A 21,485-nucleotide genomic window follows, 5' to 3' on the forward strand; every position below is an offset into this window, starting at 1 on the left:
CGTGTTTCTCTTGCCACTGCTTCACTGGTTATAGGTAATGGCACAAACTGAGAGGCGTGGAACACCTCTGCTGAATCCACCTCCAAGTCTTCAAGCTCTTTCTGCTGGAGAGGGAGCCGCGACAGTCCATCGGCATTGCAGTGTTTGGTTGTACTCTTATACTCGATGGTATAGTCGAACCCGGACAAGAACAATGCATAACGCTGAAGCCTTGCAGCAGTCATGGCTGGAACTCCCTTTCCTGGGTGGAAGATGGCAGTGAGGGGCTTGTGATCTGTAATGAGCGTAAATCGTCTCCCATAGAGGTAAACATGAAATCGTTTCACCCCCCACACAATGGACAATGCCTCCTTGTCTATCTGTGCATACCGACGTTCAGTCTTGGTCAACGATCGAGACGCAAAAGCTACCGGCCTTTCGCTACCATCGGACATGACGTGTGAAAGAACCGCGCCGATGCCAGTTGGTGAAGCATCACATGCAAGCCTAACCGGTAATGCTGGGTCATAGTGTGTTAGCACCTGCTCAGATGTAATCATACGCTTAGCCTCAGTGAAGGCTCGCTCACACCGTTCAGTCCACTGCCATTCGTTGTTTTGCTCTAACAACTGGTGAAGTGGGTGGAGAACTGTAGATGCATTGGGCAAGAAACGGTTGTAATAGTTTACGAGCCCTAAAAATGAGCGAAGCTGTGACACATTCTCAGGTCTTGGTGCACTGACCACTGCTTCAATCTTCTCTTGTGTCTTGTGTAGACCTTCCTTATCGATCTCATGCCCACAAAACTGAACTCTATCTCTGAAGAACTCGCACTTCTCCTTGTTAGTCTTCAGACCCGCATCTTGTAATCGCTTGAGTACACTCTCCAGGTTCTCCAAATGTTCTTCATCAGTTTTGCCTGTGACAATCATGTCATCAAGGATGCACTGGGTCCCAGGTATTCCCTGTAATACCTGGTCTATGGCACGCTGCCAAATGGCTGGAGACGAAGAGATGCCAAAGACTAAGCGATTGTATCGAAAAAGGCCCTTGTGTGTATTAATCGTAAGGAGTTCCTTGGATCTTTCGGTTACTTCCATCTGGTGATAAGCTTGGCGAAGGTCAAGTTTGCTGAAATGTCTACCGCCAGCCAAATTTGCAAAAAATATCCTCTATACGTGGCAGAGGGTACTGTTCTGCAAGAAGTACTGGGTTCACTGAGACCTTAAAATCGCCACAAACTCGTACCGATCCGTTTCGCTTGACTACTGGGACAATTGGGGTCGCCCATTCACTGTATTCTACTTTAGAGAGAATACCTTCCTTCTCTAAGCGTGTCAATTCTGCTTCTACTTTGGGGCGGAGTGCGTATGGCACTTGGCGTGGTTTATGAAAGCTGGACTGGCAGCCTTCCTCAACCTTCAAATCTGCCTTGTAGCCTTTAAGTGTGCCCAGATTTTCGGAGAATACAGACTCGTACTTCTGTAGTAACTGATCCACTTTGCGTGCCATACCCCCTTCTGAAGTCTTGCTAAGCTTAAGGGTTTTGATTTCACCGCAGTTCAGTTGAATTTTGGACAGCCAGTCACGCCCAAACAGTGCTGGTCCCTGCGTCTCAACAACTTGTAGGTTTAACTCTTTTTCCTGGCCCTTGAACTTAACATTACATCTCATCTCTCCCTTAGGTGTGATTTTCTGCCCAGTGTAGGTTTTAAGTGTCACAAGGCTCTTTGAAAGTTTCACATGATTAAAATGTTCCTTATATAGTTTGTATGGAAGTACAGACACCGCTGACCCTGTGTCTAGTTCCATCTTGACCACCTGTCCCTGTATTTCGGGGTTGACCCATATTACGTGATCCTTGTCACCCACATTATTAACCTCAAGGGATGCCAAATAATCATCGCTGTCCCCGTCATCACTGTCTACATAATTTACTGGGGGTTGGGAAGCTTGTGTCTCTTTTTTCTTTGATTTACAAGCCCTCACAATGTGACCAGTCTTGTTACAGTGGTGGCATTTTTCTTTCTTGAATGGACAACTTTTGTGATCATGAATTCCCAAACAGCGGTAGCAACTTTGATCACCCGTTCTCTTGGGGGAAAAAGAACCCTTTTTCTCTGAAAGCTTGGCTTCTCTCATGAATTTAAGCTTCTTGCCTGGCTTTGATTTGGCTAATAAATCGATTGATTCTGACGCTTTATTCCCCTGGAGAGCTTCAACATCCTTGTAAGATTGCTCAATAGCTAAGCACTTTGCAACAGCAATGTCAAATGTCAGTTCCTCAAGCTTAAGTTTCAAAAGCTCTGACATCATTCTCTTATCTCGAATACCCGAAACCAGTCTATCTCTAAGCCTTTCCAAACGCATGGCGTCGTTAAATTTGCAATCCGTAGCTAGATGTTTTAAAACAGCAACATATTGACTCACCGTTTCTCCTGTGTTACGTGCTCGGTTGTCAAACTCATACCTGGCTACTAAAGCAGACTTCTGTGGCTTCAATTGTTCGCGGAGACGCTCTACGATTGCGTTGTACGTGAGAGAATCTTCTCCTAACAAGGTCGGAGCCATCAAATCTTTCGCCAGTTGGTACGTTTCAGTGGGAAGATTGGTTAACAGAATGGCTTTCTTCTGTTTCGCGTCGGTCACTCCATTGGCCACGAAGAAGAATCCTAACTGTTCTGTATACGCCTCGAAGTCAGTTCCCACAGTGAACTTTTGAACTTTTCCGATGTTACGAACTGGATTTGGTGCCGTATTTGCATCGCTGGCCATCGTGGACGTTGTGTGGATTTAGTTTAGGGATGTCTTCACTTTTAGCAGCAAAAAGGTCCCTCAATATCCGGTCCTCGTCGCCAAAATTGTCATGTATTACTTAAGAACTACACACCCCAAACAATATGGCGGTTCGGTAAGTAAAAGACTGTTTAATAATGCGTCATGCGTGCGCATGAGCAAACCATATATGGTAGCACACAACATACAACACACTGGAAAGCCATAACAGTTATGATCTAGTAGACCGACAGACAGAGGACATGACCAATAATGTGACAGCATGTGTTATTATCAATTAAGCAAGAAGTTTATTCGAGCTAGTTTCTCTCCAACCCCCACCATGGGATGTTTTGATTATTTCTAATTTTTATCAGTGTTTGTTATCAATACCTGATTACTGGACCGTTCTTTCAGTATATCAGTCCAAAACCTTTGATGCGATAGTGTAGTGTTTCATATACATAGGATAAATACATTTAATAAACTGTCTAGTCCCAAAAACAAACTTCTGTCTGTTGCATTTAACTGTTCAGAACTTTTGGGAAGATTATTGTTTTCGCTTCACAAAGTCAAGCACTTTGACTTTCTTCAGGGATAATTGTAAATAAACGCATATACTTGTATATATCTGTGTGCAGCCATGAAAAGTAAATATTTTGTTTGATATGCTAATATTGTTGTAACATTCGAAAAGCAAAAATTGTCAAAGTGGCACATTGACTTACGCGAGAGAGGAGAAAGAATAAGTTAGTGCAGCTTCTCACTGGAACACTTCGCTTGAGAACCCTTCCTCAATGGTCCATCGTCAATTGTAATTCTCTACCGTTTTCTCATTAAGTCGTTCCTTGACGCCGATGCTCGAAGAGGACGAAAGCGATCGACTGATCGAAGTTACAATTAATTGTGCATATTTAAGTGCTAACTTTTACAGCTTCTCTTTGTTTTTCATCTAATATCCTTATTGAGTGGTGTGAAAAAATTCAAGCTATCACCTCACGAGGAACCCACACGGCGGTTAGCCTAACATTGCAAATAAACATTTCCCAAGAACAGTAAATGTGCAGCGCTCGATTACCCAATGCTCCCAAACTTGATAAATGGGTATCCATTTAATGAACTAGCACAGCGCACTTGAATGCTTGCAAACTTGTTAAGTGAGCGTTCATTTCATAAACTAGTAGTACAGTGCACTTGGATTGAGATCGACAGCTTATTGTAATACGTTTAATGGCCAGCTTTCGGACACGAAACTTTAGCTTACCTGTTCGCCTTGACCAAGATTTCCTTCGAAATCACAAACTTGGCCGGTCGCTGTCAAAAAATCAGGCGTGCGATCAATAAAAGTCTAGTTTCTTGATAAGTAAAATAAACTGAAAGGAAAAGTACCATGATCAACTTCAGCGGCCTCTTTTGGCGATTCATCGCCGACAATTTCGAACGAGGTTTTCGCTGTCGCCATTATTATTCCCAGTGAAACTATGACTGAATGACATGGATTGCGTCGAATGTTTTGGTATTGACAGGCGGGGGTAGGGTGGGGGGCTTGCTGTCAGATTCCCAACCAATAACAGAAACTTGTGTGCAAAGTATTTCTCTCGTAAAGTATCCTGCATCAAACTTTTCAGTAAGATAAAAAAAAAAAAAAAAAAGATAGAAACAACTACAGACTAAATTTTAAATGTAGCGGTCAAGAATTTCAGAAATCGTAACTATAAAGTCACTTGTGTACAACATAACTTCACTCAGTAGACGAAAGCCAGAAAGCCTAATGAGTAAGCCCCGAAAAGCCGTTCTGGACAGAAGACATATTTAGCGTGATACTTTGTGCGAAAATAAGTGTGAACAAATTACATTTGGATGACAATGGCAAGCGAACCATTTATTACGAAAATAAGTATAGTGTGAAGGAACCTTGTATCAATTTTTAATAAATTGATTCAAGTTACTTAAAGTTGAAGTTTAGAAATACATACACTCAAGATAAAGCCAAAATTCATCAAATAACCTTAGAAATACCACAACAACTTGATTTAAATCACTTTCAACTTCATTTCAATAAATATAAATATTCAAATAAATACATATACAATTTAATTATAGCTGGGAATAAAAGATCCCTTTCTGTAAAATTTCAAAAAACAACAAACACAAACGATATCATGCAATAAATGTCATTTTTTGTTGTTTTTTTGCTTATCTAAATAATGCTAACTAGCCAAACACACTAATGTAGACGTTTGGCCTACTAGCTTAAAAATCTGAATTTCTGAACCCTCTGTATTGTAACATTAATGTACATCTATAGCTTTGTAAATTTATGGCCTTCTAATTGATTACCACAACAAATCAACAATTCCTCAACATTTACTCCCATGATCTGATTAATTCTCCCCTACAAAATTATTTTCCTTGTAATTTCCTTAACAGAATTTGGTGCTAGATCAAAACTTTACCTGGTAAGTTTCAGTATTCTCAGTACTTGTTTGATGGATCATGTATAGATATTGTAGGAAGAAGTTGGAGGTCAATTACTTCTGGGAGTTGAAGAATTAATAAAGTATTCCTAGTCACGTCATGATGGAAACTTGTGCACACTTTGACTTATTTCAGTTCAAGCAAAGCAATATGGCATGTCTTAGAAGTAAATAATTATCACACATCGCCGATCAAAACTTCCGTTGGGCAATGGACTGTAAAACTTGTGTCCACACTGGGAAGGAAGGACTAAAACACAAAATGAAAATAGAAATTACTCCTCTCATTAACAGAATTGATCTGTGTGCTTTGAAGCAATGAACATTACTACAGTGGAATCTCAATTTAATGAGGTGCCAAGGGACTGGGGAAATTGATTATTTACATTGAGAGTTCATTATATTGCAAATCTTGATTTAAAGAATTTGCGGAAAAACCAACTAAAACATTCCTTATATCAAGGGTAGGGCGAATAATTGTTGCTGTTTTTTTTTGTGTGCGTGTGCGTGTGTGTGTGCGTGTGTGTGTGCGTGTGTGGTGACCTTGTCCTTCATGTCTATTTGAAGCTACAGTACAATGTACAGGTCCATACATAGCTACAGCACCAGAAACTTAGTTGGCCAACATAATTTTAACACGTATGATGCACAATCCTCGCAGTTAGAGAGCGCTATTTATGCAATAGCGAAAATCAGACCTGAAAAAAAATCAGGCCCGTACAAGATTCGAACCACTGACCTCTGCGATACTAGTGCAGCGCTCTACCAATTGAGCTAACAAGCCAACTGCGAGCAGGCCGTTAAGTTGATTCGTAATAAACCCGTGATGATAAATCAGATACAATGAATATATGAAGTTCATATATTTTGAACTGCGGTTGTAGATATGTATGATGCACGATCCTCGCAGTAGAGAGCACTATTTATGCAATAGCGAAAATCAGACCTGAAAATCAGGCCTGTACGGGATTTTAACAATTGCAAATGGCATGTCAAATGTTGTAATAAAAGGTTAATGAATAGGGCAACCAAACAGAAAAATTAAACAAAAGACGACAACTCTACTTTACTACCAAAATTGCTGATCAAGATGCCCAATGAAAAATTCTTCTGATAAAAATTGACTCATTTTTGGTCATTCTTAACTTTACAACCAAAATTGCTAATCAAGACCCTTAATCAAAAAATTGTTTTAATTGCCTCACATTTCATCTTTCGTGAAAGAGAAGTGTGGAAATTTCCTTTCTTTTGTGCCTGACTTGTCAAAATAATGTCATAATAAACATGAACAGTGTGTACCGTATTAAACAACAGAACCCTACTGTATAGTACTGCACTGTAAAGACTACTGAGCTAAAGTTGTTAATCAAAATATTAATTAAAAAAATTCTTCCCATGACAATTTTGAATGTTGTTGGTTTGTTTCGCATTTGCCTTTTGTCGTGTGTTGACATTCATTCATTATACCAGGGTATCTGTATATGTTTGGGCTTCTGGATTGTGTTTTGTTATTACGAGGATTTCTTTATATTGAGTTTCCTTGTATCAAGGTTCTGTCATACTGTACATTTTAATGTAACTTTAGCTGGACTGAGAATTATCGTTTGTTTTACCAAGGACTTTGTTATATGGAGGTTCATTAAATTAAGGTTCTATTGTGTAGGCTCTCAAGCTAACATTTTGCTCACACACAGTGGGAGGTCGCAAATATTTAACGAACTACAATGGACTGGTTCCATCCCACTGTGATGTCTCTTTAGCTGCATAACAGGTATCATATATTTATGCTTAGACTATAAACAATCTCTAATACAAGACAAACTTACTTGGCTTTTTCACTGGATAGGGTTCACCAGAATGTTTTTTTTCTGATTACTTTTTGTGGGAACTGGATTCTGCCACTATATGCTTGTGATTTGCCTCAAAGAATCATTCTCAAAATCAACATAACTACAGAGCTCAATTTCAAGCATTTTGTAATTGTCATGCTGTTCTGTCTAGCCACTTTTCTTTGACAGTACTTCAACAGATATTTTCATTCAGGAGCTGGGCTGTATAGAGGATGTCGACAGACTGGACAGGTGCGACTAAAACAAAACAAAAAATAACTCCATTATTACTCAGGTTCAAGTAGTTATTCCAAAAGAGTGCAATATAATGCTGTGAGAAACATGAAGTACAACATCAGATAAAGCATTACTTCTGATCCCATGTCACTTTCAAGAAACCTTGATTTTCTCACTCTTAGAACACTTAACACAAAGTAAGACCAGGAACATGAATCAAAGCAAAGCATCATCACAAGTGGGACTCCAAAATCAGATACAAGTAGCTACTCACATCCCATTCTGTATCATAGCTATTGCACATTCCCGATGGACTTTGTGTGAGCAAGGCAAAATTTGACACCCACTAAATGCATCCTATAAAAACAACAACAATGAGAGAATTATTTCAATAAAAAAAATTAAGAAGTTCACAATACAATGCACCTGTAATGTGAGAATGCGCCACGAGCAGAGAAATATTAGTGGGTATACAAGTTTGTTTTGTTCACATGATTTTATCTTGTGGTGAAGGTTTCAAACTATAGAAAAAGTATAGAAAATGAAAAACAAGACACTAATGCAGGCACATCTACTTCTAGGGTAACAGCTTACCTCTAGACAGATGCAGCATTCATCATGGCCAGAGTCAGGTCTGCACTTGTGTTTCCCTTGAAGCCGTTTGTCAAGACATACATTACACACATCACAATGAAATGACTTGTCTTTGTGTATCCTGGGAAGACAAAAATGAATGAATGAATCTTTTCCTAAAGCAATTGATGTGGTAAAAAAAAGTTTGACTGTAATGATTATGTTAACAAGGTCAACTACCAGAACTAGGAGCTTAGCAGGCATGCTATGTTAGTAGCCAGTGTCAAAAGTGCAGGCTTAAGGTAGCTCGTACCAATTTCCTCGCGCGGAGAACAAATCACTCTTGCGTCACGCGTGAGAGAAACGTGCGAAAAAAACGCGAGATTAAAGACGAAAATTTAAAACAAAGATGGCGGCGTGAGGATTTTTTCCTACTTATGTGAGAAGTTTACCTAAGAGCTTGTATTTGATGTGTTGAGCGGCCACTGTGAATGCAGGAGATAGAAACTAAGATGACGAAGACGATTTTCGGAGAAGTAAAGGTTGCTTCACTTGACATTTTAAAGAAATATTTAACTGATATGAAATTTTGCGACGGCAAAAAAAGAAGAAATCAAGTGAAGGATAATCTACCTGAAGTGGAAGAAGACTTTGCAACTTCAAGGAAAATAATATGATATAGCCAGAAGTCATGTGTAGAATTTTTAAGATGAGTTCGGGAGGCCGTCTTTGACGGCTGTTTAATGATTTTCTTAGCAGTAAACGTCTGTAAACATCAGATCGTAGGTGCTCGCGCAAGCACACGCAATTGTCAGCGGTAGCTAAAACAGATCATGAGCAAATGTCGATCTTATAGAATCCAGATTTTTAAATGCGCGAGAACACGCGTGGAAATTGCTTAACTCATGAAAGTTATTGCATGAAAACAAGTCCGGTGACCCCTTCTTTTTATTGTTCCAATATGATAATAACGTCGAAAGGAATCATCAGAAAAAAAACTAGAAAATTCTACGGAAGGAAATTTGCGATGTGTGAAAATTGCCCTTTTTGTAGATTTTCTGAAATTCCGCTCCGTAGAATTTTTTAAAAATCTTTGTGCATTTTCCTTTTCAAGTGCCAAAAGCAATCACTGAAAAAAATCAGGGGGTCACCGCGTTAGTTTTCGAATTATTTAAGCCACAAGCTAAAAAATGCGTCTGAATAAGCCTCTGAAAGCGTTGCCACGGAAACTGCTAGTGACGAAATGACACCTATTTTTTGATAACCAATGATTATGTAATTCAATCCCCATAAAAGTGTTCAACTGGCCTTGGTCAGTCTTTCTGTTGTATTCTTTCAAAGTTACAAACCATCAAAAAGATGAAAACCGGTACGAGCCACCTTAACTACATTTTGTGTGGATCCAGGTGTTTAAGAGTAGTTTTTGTGGGTTGTTGTCTTTCAGTCCTACATGTGAGTGACTGGTATCAATTATTTTATAGATTATCCCTACATGTAAATTGTACAGATTTCACAGTCAATGGGGCGATGTTCTATCTAAGGCTGGCTAGACACAGTGAAAGTGAGGCAGCAGTTACTCTCAGCTAACATAGCCATTTTACATTGCACTTCCACAGTGATATGAGTTTGGGATAAACAGCCATGGCCAACATGATGGAAGGGTGTTTCTTGAAAATTTTGTTGTGCAGGGGACTTACCTACATATCCCGCATTTATCACAGTGATAAGGGTTTTTGTCTATACTGGTGAAATGCTTGCAGATTCCACAGAAATAAGCGGACATTTTTGCTCCACAGCTACGACATTTCGCACTGTCTTCAGCAATCTGAGAAGAGAGGAAAAAATTGTTGTATTGGTGATTGGGAAAACCATTTTCCCTCAACTTAAAAGCCAGATTGTACTGTCAGTATTACATATGAGCATCGATATCAGTTGCAATGATTATTATGAAGAGCAACACTCAACCAGTTTGGTTGCCATAGCAAATAAAAAAATAATGGCAACTGAAAACAGTTTGGTCATTGAATTTGTCACCAAAGTTGCAAATTTGACAACTTATTGTTGGCACTCATATACATGTAACAAGCAATAATGTCTTTGTCACTTCATGTTTATGGTCTAGAGTGCAGCATATCTGATTTGAAGTGAATTTTCTCAAAAGTTAATGAAAGAAAAATCATAATGTATAATAATCATGATGTAAAATTATGTAAAAATAATCCTTCATTTACCTCTTGTTCATGATGACAATAGCTGCACTTAAGGTGAGTTGCATGACTTGCTTTAGCTTCCTCATTGTCACATTCTTTGGAGTTGTTATGACAACGATGGCAGGAATAGAAGTTGGTACAGCAAGGAAATCGTACTCTACAATGACGTTGATAATGTTCACAAAGCCACAAAGACTGTCCAGTCACTGGTTCCTGCTGTTGAGGCCATCCTCTGGCTTCCTCTAGCTCCCTTGCCTCCCTTTCTCTTTTTTTCCGTGCTCTTTCTGCTCGTATTTCACGCTCTTTCCTTTCAATTTCTCGTCCAAACTGTTCTCTTTCTTCTCTTTCCCTAAGCACTCTTTCCACCATAGCACATGCCTCTTCTACACGCTGTTCCAATTCAAGCAAGGAGTTGTCAGTTGACTCCACTGATTCAGTGCCATAGTTTCCATTTGACACTGAACCTCCAGACTGGCCAAATCCTTGATCATGATCTCCTCCTGTATTAGCACCAAATGTTGAGCCAGAGCTTGAAGAAGCATCTGCACTGTTTCCTTCCCTGAAGGTTCCAGACGCCAAACAATCACCCACTGTGTTTGATATGCTGTTTGAGTTCGTTTGTCCAGATGTATTCACCCTGTCCCCAGTTGAAGAGACTGGTGACAAATGAGTATTTCTACCAGATTCTAACCCTGATAAAAGTTTGCTGTCGGACCCATTAGCCCTTGCCATTGGAGATGAAGTTGGAAAATCTGTTGAAGCATTTGGTTGGTTACCATAATTTTGAGATGCCAGCAATTCTAAATTTGTGGTTGATGATCTTTGTATTTGTAATGGCTCTGGAGGTAAAATTGATGCTGTTCCAGTGAAGCCAAAATTACTCTGAGTACCAATAACAGAATGTGTCATTTGAGGTCCTGTAGTTCCAGGAAAAGCAGAAGTTAACCCTGAACCAGTGAACCCTGATTGTAGAAAATCACTCCTTTGCAAAGATGTAAAATGCCCATCTTGGAGTAGTTGAGGCTCTCTTGCATCATATGCAAAGTCTCCACCCAAGAAGTTAGGATTGAATGAGTTCAAATAGCTGTTTTGGCTTGTATTAGCTGCAATACAGCTGTACGAGGGTCCAGGTGGAAGTAAATAATTCCCATTGAAAGTGTCATTCAAAGGGAAGCCATCTTCACCATTTGCTCTGGTATATACTTCATTAGTCAGGGGAAAACCAGGAGAATATGGTTGAGAAAATGGATCTGACCTTGTAGCAACCTGGCAGTCACCAAGGTATGGTTTTGCTTTGTTGGGGTCAATCATGTTCATCATGCTATCCATATCCTTAGCCAACATCTCCTCTGCATTGTTGTAATACAGACTTTCATGAAGATGTTTGTCTTCAGAGTGTCTTGCCAAGAATGCGTTGACCACTCCCTGGACCACAGGTCCTCCAACTTGTTGGGGAACCAGGTCAACCAATGAAGAGAAAAGTGAAGAAGAATCTGAAATACTGTCCTTTTTTGGGGTTCTGTCTCTTGGTCTGGCCCCTAAATGCTCCCATTCATGTGACTGATTGCTCAAATAAGAATCAGCCTGATCTACAGCTGAGTCTTTTTGAGGAGTGATCCTTGTATATGAAACATTTTGCATCTGAGTTGCATTCTTTGGTCTAGCCCCTATATGCTCCCATGTATTAAACTGATTGCTTGCACAAGAATCAGACAGAACATGGACTGCACCTTTTTGAGCAGAGATCATTGCATGTGATACATTTTGCTTCTGAGGCATGCTTTCAGGTGAAAGAGAATCTTGATTCAAACCAGATACATTTTTTAGCTTAAAACTATCTTGGGTTCTATTTGAAGTACAACCAGGACCATCTACAACATCCACAGTATTACAGTGCTGAACCAAATAGGATCCATTTACTGCACCATCACAGATGCTACTGGAGCTATTTGGGTCTTTTTTTCCTCCTTCCACTTTAGCAGCACCCCATTCTTTCACTTCTCCACTTTCAAAACTTTCATACGTCAGTGATAAAGACAGAGACCTTTCTTGCTTCTCATCTCCACCACTTGTGGTATCAAATGTACTTTCACCAGAGTTTTCCCACACCTTCAAACCATGATGATCAGAATTCAAGCTGATTGTTGGTGTACCACGGTGTGAATCCTCAGTCAAAGATTCCACATACACAGCAGAGCTGGATGTAGACTGTGAACAGCTTGAAGCCAAACCAAATCTTCCACTTGATGAATCAGCATAATTAATATCTACCAAAGAACTCAAGCTATCTGGATTACCTGGATCAGAAGAGGAACCCGTGCTACTATCACTGTCACAAAAGTTTCCACCAGAAGGGTTGCCAACATGGAACTCTTCATCAATATCAGCACTCTCAGAAATTTCTCCACTTTCTTCCACTTCATCTGAAGTTCTACTATCTACAACACAAGTTCTTTCAGATGCTTCATACCCCTGATTTCTTTCTTGAGGTGAATAGAACTCTCTTTTAAATAATTCATCACTGTTGTGAAAAGGAGCAACAAGTTTCTCAGCAAGGTCAGAACGATGGATTTTTTCCAAAAGACATTTAACATAAGAACATGATAATTCTCCTTTGTATTCCAATTCCTTAAATAATTCAGAACCTTTCCTAATCCTGGCTAGTCTGTCGAGATCCACTATTGGTGTAACAAGATTCTTAATTCTCTCAATCTCTGATTTTGATAGTAGGTCTGATATCTCTTCAGTTATATATTGTAGAAGATGACCTGCAGCAATAAGAATGATATGGTAAATATAACAGACAATGGAAGTTTTTATAAAATGAACAAGGAATTGGGAAGGTCATGTGCCCTTTACATATGGCACGCAAGTAAAGGAAATGGTATATCAAAATTCCACTCATGAGGCCTAAAATGTGCCACACCCATGACAAGTAAAACCTATTTTGCATCCAAACTTTTAATTACAGTTGCCACTTGGTGACCACCAAATTAAAATAAAAAGAAAAACCTGAGAAATTCACTGATCATTAGTGGAATTATGAAACAAACAAATGCCTGAATCCCCTGTCTTTCTCTTTTACTCTCTCTCACTACTGCATAACTCCCAGGTATGCAAACACCTAAAATGAGCTGTTATCAAGTTGAACTAATTTTGTCGAGATAGACTTCATTTTAATTATTACCTGAAACATTGTGGTCTTACCATCAACTTTGCATTTAGTAGCATGGTGACTAACCCTCAAGTGATTCTAGACTTAATTTTCAATTTGGAAGTTTTTATAAATACAAATACTTCGGCTTGCTTCAAATGAGAGACGTTTCTCAGCTAAGCAATATATTGGAGCCCTTGGATTGAATTGAGTCTGCAGCAAGTGTATGGTCAGTTTACAGTTGAAGAAACAAGGTGCAAGCTGGTGTAACTGTTTCAACAGAGTAATTATGATGTAAATATGTTCTATATAGTGCAGTGATTGTTTTTCACCTGAAGTGGACAGGCATTAAGCTTTTTCTTTTTTTTTTTTTTTTTTAACTCAAGTGACACCTGAATTGATCTATTTCATTACAACGTCAACTGCAGGGTACTGTGCAACTGATGGGTTATCAAAAGTGACCTCACCAACATAAAATCTGTCTCTTTTCTTCTAGCCCACCCCATCACTGCAATGGCCCATAACTTTTGAAAGTCAGGGGCCATAGGCCCATATGCCTGTTTTGCATTCCCAATCTCTGATTGTATCTGTCACAAATTCAGGATCTCTATGGATAATCTTCAGTTTTGAATAGTGTTAACACAGAATATGTTTCCAGGGAGTACAATTAAAGCAGCTTTGTGGTGAAACTCCACAGAGAGTGGCAAGGTGACATGCAGATTTCACAGAAAGGCAAGGTTAAGTGAGATTTGTAGTTTTCAGAGTAGTCACCCCCCCCCCCCCCTGAACTTAGTTGTTCCTTAAGGGACAATCCTCACAAATTCTGGTGATATTACAAAACAATTACTAAAATTACTAGAATTCCTAGGGTAATTAAACATAAATTGGTAGAGGCTACCAGACCTATTGATCAAGCTAATTTATTCAACCTGTTTTTTTCACTTGATCAGTCTTTGTCCCACCTGACTCAAGCAATGCTACTGTATGTTTACCCAAACTCACCCACAGCGTTAAACATGAATTATATAAAGTACACCTCAGCCCTAGCAATATTCTTAGACAGCTTCAATTGCTTGATGTTAACAAAGGTTCCTTGGGTCTTCCCGGTAAGTTATTGCAAGCATGTGCTGATGAAATTTCACCTCCATTATGCAGACTATTCAATTTGTCCTTAGAGCTTGGGACATTTCCAGAAAAATGGAAAGATGCAAATCTTGTCCTTATTTATTGATGTGAGTCTAATACAATGGTCTCAAACTACTGTGGCATTTCGCTTCTTGATGTTCTATCTAAAATCTTGGAAAGACAAGTTTACAATGAGATCTCTAGCAGCATGTGTTTCTACCGGGAAAATCCAGTGTCTCAACTATCTCAAGTTGTTCATCAATTTGCTAATGCTCTTGAGAGGAGACAAGTTGATGACATTTAGATTTTTCTGAGGCTTTTGACTGTGTCTCGTGAAAAACTTTTATTTAAGCTTGAATGCATTGGTATTGGTGGATCCTTGTTAGCTTAGCTTAGCTCATATTTATCTGGTAGAAGACACAGGGTAGTGATAGATAATGAGTTGGATTTTCTCCCTGTTACATCTGCAGTCCTGCAAGGGTCTATTTATATAAGGACCTTTACTGTTTTTGTTTTTTATCAATGATATATACCTTATGCAGTTTCAAAAGAGACATTATTACCGCTCTTTGTTGATGACTCTAAGTATTTTTGCTTAATTCTTGGGCAGGATGATGGCAACAGATAGCAGGATGACTTGAATACAGTGTTCTCAAATTTGGGGAATGGAGTTTGATGCCAAAAAGAGTAAGGTTTCAAGGGTAGCTCGTATCAGATCAATTGCTGATAGGGACTGTTATTTTGGTGGAATAAAGTTGGAAGACCTAGGGGTTTTGGTTAGCCACAATTTAAGCTAGAATAATCCTGTTGATCTCGTCTCCTCTAGCCTCAAAGACTGCTTCAATGTCTTTTAATGAACATGCAGGAACATTAATGATATTGGTATAGAGAAATTACTATATAATGCTCATGCCTTGAATGTGCTAGCATAGTATGGTCACCTTATACCAAATGAAACATCAACAATTTGGAAGAAGTTCAATGCAGGCCTACATACTTGAAATTTATTGTACCTTTGAAGTGTCGAAGAGAAATCGATGATTTAGTCTTCTTTTTTAAGCATCTTAAGAATACATAGAAGCTAAACATTTTCAATATATCATTTTGCTTTTGTACCAAACTGCTTAGGAATAAATTTCCTCTTACTATGAGAGAGTCAAATACCTTGTCAATCTTTTGTGAGAATTTGATGGCCCTTTATTATGATAAGTTAAATGTGGATTTTTCTAATTTTAAATTGTATCTTTTTGAATGATATATGTTTTTTTGAAATTCATTGCTTAATTATTTCTTTAGATATATGTATGATGTAATAATAGGTGGCTTCATTTTATAGGAGTCTTGTACTCTGTTTCAAGCTTACATCAGATTGAGCAATTGATTGATTTAATTGTCTTTGTGATTGTAAAAATTGGAAATTTGATTAAATTTAATTAAATAAAATATAAAAAAAAGTGTTTAAATGCACACATGAAGAATGGATTTTTCTAAATTTTTGCAAGAAACAGGATCAGGAACCCCTCCCCTGTCGCAAGCCTTTCCATAGTTATATGCACATTAAATCAAAACTATCATACTGAATTAACTATTCAAGACAGAGTTCTACAGCTCTGTGCTGACCCACTGTACATTCTCAGAAAAAGAACCAAATTTATTCCATGAGTGCAAGGGAACAGAAAAGAGGTTAGAAAAAAACCTTCATGTATTCTCTAATTTCAACATGGCAAACTCAAGAGTTTCTATAAGAACATGCAGATAAAATGAATCTTATTTAGTAACAACAAAGCACTCCAGCCCATCAGCAAAACACTTACAGAATGCGAAGTTTCTCCTACATGTACATAAAAATTAGTACCTGAATCATCAGAACAACCTGCTGTACGAAGTTCTTCCCCATCCACATCAAATGAGGCACCTCTGGCTGTATTAGATATAGCCTGCTCACCACCATGTTCAGTAACTGACTGATAAATCCTATTGTAACGTTTATTTTTGCCTTCAAGAAATAGCTGTCTTCCCACCTCAGCTTCAAGTCCTTGTTTTTCTTCTTTAATTTGAGACAAATTTTCTTTCAACCGAGTTATTTTATCCTCTTGTCTACAACAACGATCCTGATAGAATGCAGTTTCATCTTGTAATTCATCAACTTTACAAAGAAGATCCATAATTTTGTCTTGCAACTGGCTAACAACAATATTTTTGCTCTGACAGCAAGCACAAATACAATTTGGCTGTCTACTTTGTATGAACTCTTGGTCTTTTTGTTGAATGCTATGTTCCACAACCACAGTTTCAGTGTCATGATCTTCCCTTGACGTTAAACCACCTTCATTACTCGACTTTCCATGAAACTCAGCCTGTAACTTTGTTGAACTATCAAATAAAGGCATAGCACTGGCATATCCTTCTTGATAGGTATTCTCTTTCAGTTTAATAGCTTTCTCCTCAAATGCAGATGATGACCACCTTGAGGAGTGCTCTGGTATAGCTCTTGTTTCATCACAAGGACTCGAAGAAACTGAGTTTAAGGATGATGCCTCAGAGCTCAATGATAACAGAGATTTTTTAGGCACCTTTAGCTCTCTGTCAGTACATTGAGAGTTTGAAAAATCATCTTCAGATTTCACCTTGTTTAAGAAATGGTTATCCTCCTTTAACTGTTTGGCACAGCTCCTCTCTATATCCAGTTTCTTTCGCAATAGATTAACCTTCTTCGTAGGAAAGTCTTCTTCACCCATCTCAACAATATTATCAATTCTGGAAGTATCTTCCTCAAGGGCATCAAGGACATGTTTCGTTCTTTCTATACAGAAATCAAAGGTGTTTTTCTCAATCATTTCAGCCTTTACCTCAAAACAAACCTTTTCTCTTAACAAGTAGACCTGACGCTCAGCCATGTCTACTCTCTCATCTAAGCTCTTTGAGGGGGTTTGAACTGAGTCATAAAGTTTTCCATCTGCAGTGGCTTCAACAGGTAACTCAAGTAATGACTCATCATCATTAACTTTCTCTTTGGGAAAGGCTTCAAATAGACCTGTAAGGTTTCTTTCCTGGCAAGATTCACATGTACCATTACATAATCCCTCCCTGACTTCATTTCTTGTGGGGCTAGTATCTCCAACAACTTTAGCACTATCAATGTCCTGTGACGTCTTTGAATGGTTTGACTTCCTCTTCCATGATTGAACAACTTCCTTCAAATGAATCAAAATGGCGACAAGCTTGAAAAAGAAGAGTTGTTCAGGAGAAAATGCCATTGCTCCAAGGTATTTGAATTGATGACCAATCCAAAAGTCTCAGGTTGGGTAAATTTGAACACCAGTAACTAATGAACAATCAAATTAATCAAAATCAAATCAAAATTAGAAATTATGTTGACATCTACAGCTGGGTTGCCATACATAATAGGGAAAACAGCTAAAGCCACCTTTGAGCACAAAGTGTTTGGCATATATACAAAAACAAAATCAAAGTTAAGAAAAAGTGGAAATTGCAAAATGACATTGGTGGCATTTTCCCTGATTTAGCAAGACTCCAAATGTACCAAGTAGAGTACAAATAATACACAAGGCGAGTTCAAATACTGTGATATTGAACAGTTGGTTATTTTGAAATGCAGTCAGCTGTGTGCCCACGTTGTTTGTAATTTGACTCACCTCACAGGCTTGTCAAAATATGGCACAACTTGAAAAACTACCTCAGCAATACTACACACCAAAACATCTGATAAGATATATAATCAAAAGTAACTTTAAAATTATTCTAGCTGTTATTAACAGAAAGCCAGTGCAATTTTTTTAAAGCAGGAGAAGTGTGATCAGTCTTCATCATGCTTATGACAGTTACTTTTGCAGCAGTGTTCTGCAATCTCTGAAGTTTCTCAATTTCACAGGAGGAAATTCCATAGGGCAAACCATTACAATAATCCAATTTTGATTAAAGAAGGCATGGACAATGCTTTCAGTATCTACTTGCAAAAGATATTTTCTGATTCTGCCAGTAGAATGAAACAAATGCAAAAAAGTGCGACAGGTGCTGTTGACATGGGGAACAAAAGTGATGTGAGAATCAAGCACAACTCCAAGGTCTTTGACAATACTACTAAGCTGAACATAATGAACGCCGACTTTAATCAACGCAATCGGTTCAGCAGGGGAAAAGTGCAAAGAGCATGAGCATGATATTATGAACTATCACAACCAAGGTCAGAGGTATAATATGCCAAAGCCAAAGGCTGACGTAGATAAGACTGACACAAGGTATTTGACAAGTTGTGATATCATGCAAAAACTGAATTAGAAATTTGCTTTATTATACATTTTTAAACAATCTGCCAAAGGAAATGCTTTTCTCTGAGTTTACAAAAGTCTGAGAATACAACACAGACAAGGGACTTGGAACTTAGACAGACTTTGAACTCTACATGATAACTGCAACATCCAGTGCAAATATTGGGTTATCATGTCAACTTCACATGCTACTGTCTGTATAATTATTGACTGAATGCTCTTGCCCAATCAGATTTTTCTTAGAAATTTTTATGCCTAATAATAAAATTCAACCGTAAAGTACATGCCCATATAACAAATTGAATAATGAATGAGAGTGGATGGGTCTGGAAGATCAGGCTTATAACCCTCAAAATTAGGATGCTAGATAAACTAATTTAACATGTAAGGAATTGAATTGCAACATCAGAGCCTGACTATTGCTAATCAGTTGTGACGATATTAATCTATTTAAGTGCAGAAAATTTCAAATTCATTACATTTTCCTCTGATATTTTGAAGAGTCTGTTACGTTAGTAACAGTCGACGCAAAACCCACCAAATCGCTCAAATTCGCCATTTAGAGCCACAAATACGACAATTCACAGCAAGTGAGGTAGGTTTACATTTATTTCGAGCTTTAACTCAGACATTTCATGATAGAAGTTTACGATAATAAGACTCTTCAATATTCTCCCATACATTCCTTTATATTTCGAATAAACAACCAGACTCGTCGCTTGTCTAATGGGCCCCCAGTGGTCAAACTGTCAAGGCCATTCTGAAGTTACAGATGCAAGCCTGATCAAAGTCTATCTGCACGTACGCGAATATTTTGTCAAATTTATTTATTAACTGGGAATATTTCGAAATTTGAACTACGTGCACGTCACTTATCGCTTTTATCCAATGATACGTACAAAGGTTTTCGCTTTTATCAGTCCTTATTGGTTTCAGTGACATGGGTTTGCATCTAATTTTTCATTTGATAATTTCTGTTTGTTGCAAAGAAACCAAGAAAGAAAGTGGAAAGTCTTAAGCACTCTAAACAAGAAACGTGTCTAGTTACAGTTAAACGTGTCTAGTTACAGTTAAACGTGTCTAGTTACAGTTAAAGTTAAATTAACTAAGTCGTAATTTGATTAATTTTTAGCTAAAAATTAAAACTTGATCATTCACAATCTGTGGAAGTACTCTCCATCCCTAAACATTTTCGTTGCGTTTTGGCAATTACTTCTCTTTCTAATAAAATAAAAATCTTCCACTTACTTCACAGACTGGTGTTTCTTGCCCGTTAAAAATTGCTCCCAGAAACTAAGGTCTCTGCCGAGTCAGCAAAACCTGAACATGCATGACATAACATTTTTCAAGCACTGCTCGTCGGAGGTTGGAAACTAGGGTCTCTGCCGAGTCAGCAAAAACTGAACATGCACGACATAACATTTTTCAATCATTGCTCGTCGGAGGTTCCCCTATACCCTTCTGTAGAACTCCGTCCCGTAAAAGTATTTGGCCTTTTCACGCATCGCGAGTGATATCCTTAAAAACGAATTAGCGCCCGGAATTGGGCATATGGGTGTGAACTTCCTTTACTAATAAATGTAGCATTTTTGTAACCTTACGAAAAAAAATCGTAGAACGGTCGGGATCGTGTAATGTTGAATTGCGAAGATTAAAGTCAGATTTGAGCGAAAGTATACAGTCCAAGATTTTTGAAGAACCGTCAGCGGAACTTATCTACGTCTAATGCAAGTGGGAAGTTCTGCGTTTACGCGAAAGTCTCGAACAACACAATCTCGTCGGAGAGATTACCTACAAATAACTCAAGTGAAATTGACGTATCTACGAGACTCCCTCTCCGTCAATTTTGTTCTCTTGAGAAAACTTTCAATGCATTTTTCATCTTGATCGTGATTGAATGTAAATGTTGCATTTTTTTATCGTTTTTTATTCTCATCGTTCAAGTTGTGGCGTTTTTAACAGAAGTCGCGTTTTTTAGTTGATAGTCTGAACATGAGCCGACTTATCGTATGTTTTGGAAACGTTTTCCCTCAAATAAAGAACAAGGGCAGAAATTGGATTTACAACAAACTGATACTGAGGTGATTTTTATTAGCATGTGCGTCCATAAAAAATAAAGGGTTCACAAAAAATAAAGGCACATGGAAATTGCTTGAGTGGTGTGTTTTCCGACACAAAGAACAAAACAATCTTAAAAACAGCTTTGACTACACAGGAAACACCCTCGTACGTTGGTCTCTCCACTGGGTAACACAGCACCGCGAAAACAGTTCCCATGAAAAAAAGGTCAACCGCAGACAGAAACCGACCATCTAACATTCCAATCTAATCATTACTAACAGTTAATTAAGCAAAATACAAATTGCTTGCTTGCACTAGAGAAGCCGGTTTGGCTCTGCCGATTATCAACGGAAAGACAATATCAGCTCTCTTTAGAAAGTATCGTGCGTGCTTCCCGTTCAGTTGTCCATCATGGTTCACTTTGAATTGAAATAAGGCCAATTTTTATGTATCTAACTTATCTCTAGCCACAGAAATACATCCCAAGGGTTTAGTTTTAGAGAATTAACGCTGTATTTGCGTGCACGACAGATTGAAATTGTGAGATATCTTCGTTTCTTAGAGTTCATGTAGGTTGGGATATAATTTTTCCGCCGATTTCTAATGATTCGTGCGACAAACCCCGCAGAGAAAAGATCGAGTGGCCAAAGCTGTTGTGTTATTGATCTCTCTTGGTGTGCGGAAAGCCATTGACCTAGAAAAAAAATCACATCCTCATGAAATGATAATATAGTCTTCAAAATATGATTTAATGGAAGACTTCTTGAAAGTGGAAA

At 38.3% G+C, this 21,485-nt stretch overlaps 1 protein-coding gene across 1 annotated transcript in view; it reads right to left on the minus strand.

Annotated features, from left to right (window-relative positions):
- Nucleotides 1-4,786: 4,786 nt before the first annotated feature.
- LOC111330747 (uncharacterized) overlaps nt 4,787-21,485 on the minus strand; it is an 86,355-nt gene continuing 69,656 nt past the window's right edge. Inside the window, exons 7-13 of the mRNA XM_088731754.1 lie at nt 16,215-17,684; nt 10,102-12,848; nt 9,568-9,695; nt 7,892-8,012; nt 7,572-7,654; nt 7,058-7,318; nt 4,787-5,481 (exon numbers count right to left, since the gene is read on the minus strand). Coding sequence (XP_088587880.1) covers nt 7,267-7,318; nt 7,572-7,654; nt 7,892-8,012; nt 9,568-9,695; nt 10,102-12,848; nt 16,215-17,616 — 4,533 coding nt within the window. The 5' untranslated portion in view covers nt 17,617-17,684 and the 3' untranslated portion in view covers nt 4,787-5,481; nt 7,058-7,266. The remainder of the gene's footprint in view (nt 5,482-7,057; nt 7,319-7,571; nt 7,655-7,891; nt 8,013-9,567; nt 9,696-10,101; nt 12,849-16,214; nt 17,685-21,485) is intronic.

This window comes from Stylophora pistillata, chromosome 8, assembly GCF_964205215.1.
Source record: "Stylophora pistillata chromosome 8, jaStyPist1.2, whole genome shotgun sequence".
Lineage (NCBI taxonomy): Eukaryota > Metazoa > Cnidaria > Anthozoa > Scleractinia > Pocilloporidae > Stylophora > Stylophora pistillata.